At 41.0% G+C, this 10,847-nt stretch overlaps 1 protein-coding gene across 2 annotated transcripts; it reads right to left on the bottom strand.

The window, feature by feature from the left end:
* Window positions 1-436: 436 nt before the first annotated feature.
* On the bottom strand, window positions 437-10,604 carry LOC115171038 (zinc finger protein SNAI1). Of its 2 annotated transcripts, XM_029727493.1 has the most exons (5): window positions 10,084-10,132; window positions 8,755-8,791; window positions 5,519-5,824; window positions 2,689-3,015; window positions 437-2,393 (listed from the first exon to the last, which is right to left on the bottom strand). In XM_029727493.1, the coding sequence occupies exons 3-5, from the start codon at window positions 5,811-5,813 to the stop codon at window positions 1,900-1,902; spliced, it is 1,116 nt and encodes a 371-aa protein (XP_029583353.1). In that variant the 5' UTR covers window positions 5,814-5,824; window positions 8,755-8,791; window positions 10,084-10,132; the 3' UTR covers window positions 437-1,899. The 2 variants fall into 2 exon arrangements, with proteins under 2 accessions (XP_029583353.1, XP_029583352.1); XM_029727492.1 differs by lacking the exon at window positions 8,755-8,791 and having other exon boundaries at window positions 10,084-10,604.
* Window positions 10,605-10,847: the final 243 nt, after the last annotated feature.

Raw genomic sequence — 10,847 nt, forward strand, 5'->3', positions numbered from 1 at the left:
AGTTGCGGTTTCAAACAGGCCAATATTCTACATTGTTTAGGTGCAGAAAACGTGGTAATTAACTACTATGACCATAATCCATTGTGTGCCTACTTGTCCCACCTGTGTGTTTATTTTACGCCTGCTAAGGTCAGGTTAGTGTGGGGCAGACTGAGAGAATGCGCGATCAAGAGGGATAGAGAGCAGTTGCTTCGCGAGGTATCTCTACCTAAAAACACATGATCTAAGTGATTGGTAGTTGGTATTTAAGCAGTCATAAAATTATACCTTACTTACTTTGAAGAACTACTAAGGCAGCAGCTCTATAGAGATTTGAGATGACTTGGAATTAAATAAAGCCATCAAATAAAACATGTAATATACACAACTGAAATATTTTATTAAAGTAATGTGAATAAATTATGGTTAAGTGATAAATGGGCAGTCACTACCATCATGGGAATTGTATTAATAATTTTATTCTGTGTTACAGCAATCAACCTACATAATGCATGTAATGTTATTTTTTTCCAACTTAAAACCGTGATTATTTTACAAACACCTGTAAGTCTCTACAACCCTGCCCCTTAACCCCCACCCCATCCATCCCTTATTTGACTGGCCCATCCCTTCAATATTTTATGTTCCAACAAAGTATTCTGTTAGGCATGGCCATATGAGCAGAAACAATATTCCCGATGTCCAATCAGATGCTCCACATCCATTTGACTCATCCCGAGGTCAGACAAGATAAAGCAAACCAAAAAGTGTTTCTCATCAATGTGGTATTTCTCCACTTCCCATGACACTTCAGAATCCAGCCTTCCACAATTAGCACGAGGGCAAGATTCCGTTCTTTACCTCAGTATCTTCTTAGACTTGTGTCAGGAATAGTCCTTCCAGGGCAGACAGGATATAGAAAAGCCCAAGAGGGACCACTGTGATATGTCATCACACAGCTTGTGCTAGTCATCAACTATAGGTCTGCAGACTCAATCTGTGGTTCTTTATGAAAACCAAAAAAAAGGGCTACCAACGTAACAATACCTTTATCAAACATTATTTGAGTGTTTTTAAGGAGGTATTTATGTTGAGTGAAAAATAAAAATACTGTCAACTGTAAATAGTGAATTGCATGAAGAAGGTAAAGAGAAATACCAGGTTATTTCCATCTGTACAGAGACTCACATTCAGAGGTAAGCCAAACAAAGGTATTACATCTGCTATTGACTCCTGCAGTCCATCTCTCTCCCCCTTTACCCTGGGCACATAAGCCCTTTGAAAGTGAGTCACTGCTTGTAGCACCGGAAAAAAGACGAGTTGCGATTCACATTCGACTTGAGACAACGCCTCTGCCACTGAAAGATAATTCTCACAAATCAGTGTAATGTTTATTGAAATTGCAGTCCACAAAAGCCAAGATTATGGCCTCTGGTATAGCAAATAACCTTGAAGTGAAATAATAAAGCACAAAGAGACCAGTTTGATATTCCAAAAAATGTAGAAAAGTATACTGAGAAAACTAAAAAGAGCACTTAAAAAGATCACTTCATTGCTTGTTGTGAGCGCCACTGTCCCATGTTATACATAATGTAAAATGGTGATACTAACCACAACTACCAGCCAGATCCAATCCCAAATGATTACAAAGTATTTACCTTGTCGCCACATGTAAGGAATCAAAATGGTGGTAACAATTAAGAAACATACAGCAGTCAGCAAAACTGTACCTTCAAATCAGCAACATGAAAAAAATGCCTCTGATTCCCGACTTGTAAGGTACTTAAAGTGAACTCAAATGTATGAACTCGAATACCGGTGACCATCCTGCTACTAATATGGCTATTTGTGAGATATGGACTGAAGAGCGAATTTGATTCCAATTCTCTTTTTTTTTTCTTCAATCTTCCAATTCCCTCCTCAGGACTTTTTCCCGGTGTGAGTTCGTAGGTGCGCCTGTAGCCGGGATGCCTGGGAGAAGCGTTTCCCGCACTCTGAGCAGCAAATCGCTGGCGTCGTCGCCATTGCTGTGGTGATATGAGTCTGCTGGTGAGCTTTCAGGAGCGGCGCCCGGCTGAACTTCTTGCCGCATTCTTTACACTCGTGAGCCTTCCTGCCTTTGAGAGACACGGTCTTCACCTTTGAGTCCAGCGTCGTCGTCCCTTTGTCTTCCTTCTCTTCGTCTTCCTCCTCTTCCTCCTCCTCCTCCAGTGAAGCAGCAACCTTTTTCTTGGGAGGAGATGGGCAGCTCTGGTTAGGCGATTCTGTGTTTTGCCGTCGCACAGCTGCTCTGCCAGTGGAAGCGTCGGCGAGCAGGGGGATGGTTTCCATGGCGTTCTCGTCCTCGTCTAGGAGCTGAGCGGGGAGTGTGAGGAGCCGGTGAAGCATCGACGGAGACCTGAGGGACTCTTCAACTGAAACACAGACGGAGGGATAGAAATAAAAGAGAGCAAGTGAAAAAGTTTAAAGGCAATAAAGGCTGACAGAGTTTTTAATAATAGGGAAGGATATCCAATTGGTCCAGGAGGATGTGACAAGGAAGCTACAGCTGTCTTGTTTTGTACTAGACTAAGAGAATACACATTAAGGAGAACAGATACGTGAATATAATACAAAATTAAGCATAAAGAGTCATGGGACTTAAGAGTAAGCGTGCACGCAACTGGCCATGTCACGTAGGGACATCAGTTCAGTTGTTCCCATGCCCACCTGTAGCTGTGGTGCTTATGGTAGCAGGAGGGTCTTGCGGAGTGTCCAAGGTCGAGGAGAGGACCTCCATGTCCTCCAGAGGCATCCACTGGGGGTCCTGCAGTGGGCTCGTGGGGGAGGGCTCCAGGTTCTCACGGATCAGGGCGTTCAGACTGGGGAAGGAGCCCACAATCCCCAGCCCAGATCCCCCAGTCCTCTCCTCACCCCCCTTCCCTGAAGCCAGCTCTTTGATCTGCCACAGGTCGCTGCACCACTTCTGCCCAAACACCTTGTCCAGGATGGGGACCCAGTCCTGGGCAACGGTCAGTACAGCTTGCTTGTCACCGTCTACACACAGAGAGAGGGAGAGAGAGCAACAAATCTGAGAAGACAAACCTGAACTGGAAAACAAGTACAATTCATATGGGCTGTGGTCATGACAGATTTCTTGTCACTGTCTGCACAGAGAGAGAGGGAGAAAGAGACGAAACAAACTTGAGAACAAGACAACTGAACTGGAATAAAAGTGCAAAACCTATCCACGATGTGGATACAAACATTGACAAATATTTATAAAAACAGCACGCGGGCATGTTTGTGTTCATACATCATTGCACCCGAGGAAGCAGTTAACATATTCAGTGATTATTTCCATCATTATAGCAGTCATTTCTAATGCAGTACATTTTAATATTGATCCATTTTACAAAAATGCTTACATTAAGAGACCCAAGGCAATATACACATGGGAAGTGTTTGCTTATAGTGACCCGGCTTAATAATATCTAAGCAGTATTACCAGCACAAGTATAAGACTGGACCCTTAAGAGTAGAGGGAAACCTATATCTACTGTACATGGCGCCATATATTCGTAACAGATTGCAGTGGTTTAACTGGAGCAACTATTTGGCACTGACACGGTTAATAGTTAACTATAACAGGGGAGCTTCAGCTCCCATTTCGACAGCTACTAAATAGGTCAATTGACCAGTTCAACTGATTCAGAGGACTGGTGTGTGAAAGCCATGGCTTATAACATGGTTATGAAACACATGAACATTTTCATTTAGAAAGATGGGGCCTCGGTGCTCTGGTTTGTCCATATTGACTCCTATTCATGTTTTTTTCCCCCCAGTCTGACTACTTAGACACAAGCTTATTTTCAGCACCAGAAATGAAGGGAACACTTGATGTGTTTCAACTGATATTTGCCAAGTGTTTAATCAGACATAACATGGTAATTATGTGTACTTTCTGGCAATTCAAAGAATTCCACACAATTGGTAACCAACTGGCATGTACTGGCGCTTGTTTCAATGTAGAATGACTCCCAAAATAACCTTCATTATTAGGTCATTACTAATCTATCGATCAAGAAAAATAGCAGCTCGTAAAATGAAGTGTGCCCGTGATTAACAATACCCTTGTATTCATTTTACTATGTTGTGCAAATCCATTTGAATTCAATCACTTTTTGACAGCATCCCTTTTAATTTAAATAAAACTTTCCATTCATGTTTCCCCAAGGATAAAGTGGTCAGAAAGTAACCTTTCGGACGTGAATGCTAAAACATTCATGAGATAAAGGTGTTAAAGTTGACCTATTTTGCATACCATGAGACATCCATGTCTTCATCACTGGAAAAGATAAATGGTTGAGTTTGATATGATTTAAAAGCTTACAAAAAAAATTTGCGTTATCAAACTATTTTACAATTTCTCGATAAATGACAACAATTTTTTTTTTTTAAATGTACCGTTAACGTCAATTATATAAAAGCGTGTGCCAATTTTTTTCTTCATATTAGCATATGTTGTAAGTTAGACCCGACTTTACATTATCTGAGGTTTTTTATGTTGTGCCCGCCATCAGTTGAGACACAACATGCTCTTAAATACAGGTTGGGTGAAATTTCAATCATAGAAATCAGAATGGACATGTCCCTTCAGATCACTGCAATTTAGCTGCTACACAATTGACATTTAAATTCAATGTTTTACTTCTAATTAGTACCAGAAAGACTGCCACTGGTCCATCCACTGTCAAATGTCAACTTAAATGGTTATGTCTATTATCTATATTTCTATGATTTCAATAGGTTTCCTATGAAGGATTGACAGTATATTTTAAAACAGATATTCCCATTCAAGTCAACATTCTCTGATGTGTGGACCTCCAACCATCTTTGTGGTACATTTATCAGCTAAAACATGACACCCATGCTGTATTCAAGAGCATGCTGTGTCTCAACCGATGTCAGGCACACTACAAAAATCTCAGATTATGTAAAATAGGGTCTAAAATACAACACGAGAATTTGAAGAAAAAAATATATATATTTAAAGTTAAAAAAATATATAAAAACTTTTCCCCCCAGGAAATTATCAAATTGTTGTGACAACCCCGTTTGTAAGCTTTTAAATTACACTCAACCGTTTATCTTTTCCAGTGATGAAGACATGGATGCCTCATGGTATTTTCTTAGCACATCTACAATGAGCAAATATGTATGGAAGGTTTCATTCAAATCAAAAGGGGTGCTGTCAAAAAGTGATTGAATTGAAAATGGATTTACCCTGTGGCATTGAGTTGCAACTTGAAAACATATGAACAGGAAGTTACTGGCCTCTCATGAGTAATTGAATGTATAGGCTGAGGAGGTGCCGAGTCCTGGCACTTTCCATCCCTATATTTTCCATAACAAAGCATAACCTCCAGTGCTGTGGGATTTGACTGGTATCATAGCAAGCATCCCCAGTTTCTGTGTGTGTTACATTTGGGACTGTAAATAAAGCATGGAGATGATTACCATGTTGACTAGAACATCATGTTAAGGTTAAAACACAGACCATTTGTTGTCTCAGTTTGCTCTCTTTGTCCTCGGACAATTTTGACTGTGACGTTTCTGGATTCCTGCCGGGTGTCCTCTGAGCCGCTGGGGAACGCCGTGTTGTTTTCCGACCCACTCCTCCTCGACACCCCGCCCTTCCTGTTCTCCTGGTGCGCCAAGCGGCGCAACTGCTCCTCCAGAGCGATGTGCTCCCGCTCTTTCCTGGTCAGCTCCAGGAGCAGGTCATCGAAACTGGCCTCCACAATTTTGGTCAGCTCGCACACAGCAAACTCCAGCACATGCTCCATGACCATCTTGAGCTGACCTGCAGAGAAGGACATGGAGAAGAAATAGTCATCAGAATTAGTCTACTGTATTTAATGATAAGGAAATAGTTATGTAAATAATGGACAGGAAAGTAGAAATAAAAACCTGTTCTGTGTAAAGAGGAAATAATGAGGCATATGTCAATAGCTGGTACGTTTGTAGATAAATAGTGACACATTTGAAAGCTGCCACTGATCAAGGTTAAAAAAAAATAATAAAATGCGTTGCTCACATTGCTGTCATTCCAGGATATTTGTTGAACACAGTAGGCAAAAACAACCCTGTATCCGTACAAGGAAACTTCGCCAAACGACTCTTTACTATACAAATTACTAAGGCTGCAATTATTTGTGTTGCGGTTTTAATCAAATAACACAAGTGCATTGTGCAATGAAATTACAAACCACACTATTTCCAAATTTGAGTCCTTTTGAATGTCCATGCCTGCTTTACACAAATTAGCCTTGAGAGCCCTTGGTTGTACAGCATTGTTATTGTAAGCATTTCTCTAGCCTACATATGTTACACAGACACACACACACACACACACACACACACACACACAGTGCCCCTTTTTGGGGGGGCCCAAAACACAAAGAAAACATTGTCATCCCATAATGAGTTTTACTTGGCATCTTTTGAGATTAACCGTTTTTTAGCAACCAGCAACGTGCATTAATTTTCGCCTATGCAATACAACGACTCAAAAGTTACAGATTTCAGCAATGGCTCTTGATTGAATTGTTGTGGCACTGCCAGACTGTGAAAATCACTTGATTGATAACAACCATATGAGACCCAGAAAAGGCATGTGTCTAGGGGACAGATTTGAGCTTTCCTTATAAATGCCAATTTCTCAGTTTTAGATTGGTGTATTTGTAACAGTAAGCAATCAAAACAGTTTAAAATGTGAGGCAGGTTTTATTGGGCATTTCATCCATGGTGGCAATGCCAATAAATTAGTTATAGTCAATATGAGTGCATTACTATAATTAAATCTACTTCTAAAGAGCAGTAAAATATTGAAAGGAATTATTTATAATACCATGAGAAGGCTTTATTGCTCAGATAGCTAGGTCACGTCCTCGTTTGCAATAGGTATAATTTGGGAGTGGTAAACATTTCCCTGAAGTGGTCGAGAAATTTCTCACCGATCCCATAATGGTTTTGAAGCTAAATCAATTACCACACTTGATATTTTCAAACATCTCCAACCAGAGAAAATTATCAGCTTTTCATCGCATACACTGTAGTGCAAATATCTCCATGACGATATCTGACAAATGAGCAAGGCTACTCTAAGAATTAACACCTGTGTAGTAGAAAGCCTAGGCCTAGCCGACATGCTGAATCACACAATGGCCTACACACACACACACACACGATGACTCTCACCCCCTGTTCTTAACCACAAGTTGTAAATGTAAAACAAGTCGTCCAAAACATGGTGAGAAAACATTTCACATATCCATCCCCACACACAGATGGTGTTAGGTCTTAGTTACAGATGAAGCTGAGAATAAACTGAACTAAACTACTTAGTCATTGATCACAGTTTCATGCACACAATAATAAGATTGTGGATAGTCAGATTAATAGAATCGATTATTTAAGGATGCACTATGCAGAAATCGCTCTGCCATTACCTGGGTGATAAGAAAATAAAAAAACGAATAGTTTGCCTAATTTCAAATTGTGACAAAAAAACCAACCATAGTATAGAGAATAATTGTATCATCCAAAACGCTGTGAAAGACATTTTCCATAACCCAAAAATATTGTATTTTTCAGCTTTTTGAAGCTGGTGTGCAAAACCGAAAGTAAAAGACGCAATAACGAAACTTAATGGAATGCATAGAAATAATGCACATGGAACAGATCTACGCTTTCAATATGAATAACATAAGTCTTACCTGTGGCTCAGTTGGTAGAGCATGGTGTTTGCAACGCCAGCATGGTGTGTGCAACGCCAGGGTTGTGGGTTCGATTCCCACGGAGGGCCAGTACAAAAATATGCAGGAAATGAAATGTATGTCGCTCTGGATAAGAGCGTCTGCTAAATGACTAAAATGTAAATGTAAAGTAGCTCACATTTCTATATGAATTTGGTCGGGACGCCCAAGAAGTTAAATATTGCAGCTTTAAAATGTTTACACGCTTTGCAAGAAGAACAATTTCACTAATAATGTTATTTCCATGACATCTGAAATCAGGCTTCTGATGGGACTTTTGATAAATGCAAAGAAATCAGCAATCAAAATAAAAGTTCTACCACAGTGACCATGTTACTTTTGCGAAGACTTGTTCTAAGTTTGGACATATAAAGTTTGTGTGTGAAAACAATTTCTAAGATGCATACGTTCAGTTTTCCCAAACTCAATTCACTTGCGCATAAAAAGGAGGCTTGCGCTACCGGTGCTGGCAAATGTGTAGACCAAATACCCTGCTGGAACGCCGATTACGCTGTTTACATGTCCTAAATATTCAGATTGCTTAGAAAACCAGGCGTTTTTAATCAATGCATGCTTACTTCGATTATGACCTTACACCGATTAAGATAAGCAAAGTAAGGTGTTTACATGATTAATGCCATACTCGGCCTTCTGCCATAAATCAGTTTAATATGAAATTATTCGTGTGCATGTAAACATACTCATTGATGTGATTTAACTAAAGTAGGAGTGGGATGGCAACTGCTTTTAAGCTGTGGTGAGCAGCAGAGCACCAAGCTGCTGCAGACAATGACAGCATAGGCCTAGTTGGTTTCTGGCAAACTTGGGTCATCTACAATGCCGTTTTGACAAAGCAAACAGGGTTTTACACACACACCTGGTTTGTTTTACAAACACACAGGGATTGATAATAATAAATAAGAATTTGTTCTTAAATGACTTGCCTAGTTAAAGGTTCAATAAAAATGTAACTTACATAACTAGAAAAGAGAATGGATTGCATGTCCAAATCCCTGAGGAAGAAAACAAATCAAGTTGGAAATCAATAGTGAAAACTGTGTGCAGCATGTCTCTACAAATGCCCCTTTTGTTAAAACCGCAGGATATAAATAGTAATTGAGCCGAGTCAGAGAGGAAGACGCCTACTAGCCTAATTGTTGTGTTGCATTGTGTAAGTGTGACATCATGCTCTGTATGAGGACCTACCTGTGTGGGTGTCTGAAGTATGAATGTTGCTGCCAGGATTCATTTACCTATATCAAAATGGCCTCCCTGGCCATCGCAACCTAAACAAGAGCCATGGCTATATGCTAAGTGGCGAGGTACAGCTCCAGCCTCAGCTTTGTCCAAAATGTGCAAATTGAGTTGAAGGCCTGCCAATCACCTCAGCATTTTAGGGCACAATGACACAGCTTGCCCAGTGTCTCCTCTTTCCCCCTTTTATATCCCACACCCCTCCTCTCCCTAAATGTATCCCCTCTAAGAACTGAGTGGGTGTGGTTTGCACTTGTGACTTTCATTGGAGAATTATGGGGGGGGGGGCATCCGTTCCTTTGCCGCCAGCGCTAAGGAGAGGCTCAACAACAATAACATCAGTGATAGTCCTCTCATCACAACCCATCTTCAATTACAGAGAAGAATGTTTTAAGGGGTAGTCAATAAGTAGGCCTGTCATTTTCACTGATAGGAAAAATGAATGAGGATGGATGTGCTGCCTTTCAGTGAACCGTTTGTTCGACACAACCAGTGACAAGGTTGGTGATGTCACTGGTTGTCATTCCACAACGGTACATTGTAACAATCGCAATGGCAACAATGTCACCACAGATAACAATAATTAAGTGTCAGGAGGCCAATTTTGGCAAGTGTACACCTCTTGAGACAAGAGACCACTGTTCACAAGGACACATGCCTGAGTCAAACAGAACCCAAGTGAAACAGAGACACCAAGGTAATAGAACCAAAATGAAAAACGACCGTTTTTCATATCCTGAAGATTTTACCACACGTCATTGATTCTCAGTGTGCTACAGGCTACTACTGCACGTCATCTTAACAAATCAACTCTGCTTATTATCATCAAGACTTTCCGCTCTAGGCGGAAACCCATACCAAGATACTGGTGCCTTGTCCTTTGGTTGTTGACTTCAACACTATGTACACGGAGTGTGTGGATACGTTGTGCCACAGAAACATAAACAAACGGTCTACGATCAAACAGACTGTAGGGCTACATAATGGTGTTATTGTCTTGTGTTTCAAACGTATAAGATGAAACCTCTAGGTGCCACGGTAGTAACCTTACCCACTACTCGACATTTTTGATCCAGTCTTAGAGTGTTTGCGTGCACGCCGCGCTCTGCGCTGTGGCTGGGGGTGTGTGTCTCGGGCTTTGTTTGATCCGTGGCCGCGTTGTCTTCCCTGCCACCGTTGAATTCGGCTCCATTTTCTACCCCATTACATTCAAACTCCAGTGATTGAAGCTTTAACTTAAGTCGTTGGTTTTCTTGTTCTTTGACGGCCGTTTTCATTAACATAGAAGTCAAGCTTGACCCAACAGTCTTTGTTATTTCCTGTACTGCGACGTGCACTACTTCCTCAAGTGCAGATTCCAGCTGACCTTGAAAAAACGAAATGTATACGGCGCCGTTCATGATTTCGTCCGTTTTGGTGGAAGACCTCTTTCATTCTTCCCTCAACGCCCCAAATATTTAAAATAGAAGTCAGCACACAACTGATTTACACGAGAAGTAGCTACCTCTATCAACACATCGTGTGTACGCCCCTTTGATGCTACCGTAGTATCACGAGTGCAAACGCAATAAAGTTCCCCCATCTCATTAATGCCAATTGTGTTTCCAGTCAGGAGAGGGTATAGGGACACGCCTGGTGCCCACATTTATGACGTAGGATATGTCGTGCACGTGAGAGTGCAGTGTGGAGACGATTCGGTTCAGTCAGTCGTCCTGATAACCCTTCCCAGCTAGTTTATGCTGGCTAGCTGACAACTGCAGCTATACTGATCAAAAATATAAATGCAACCTGTAAGTGTTAGTCTCATGTTTCATG

This window comes from Salmo trutta, chromosome 32, assembly GCF_901001165.1.
Source record: "Salmo trutta chromosome 32, fSalTru1.1, whole genome shotgun sequence".
NCBI lineage: Eukaryota > Metazoa > Chordata > Actinopteri > Salmoniformes > Salmonidae > Salmo > Salmo trutta.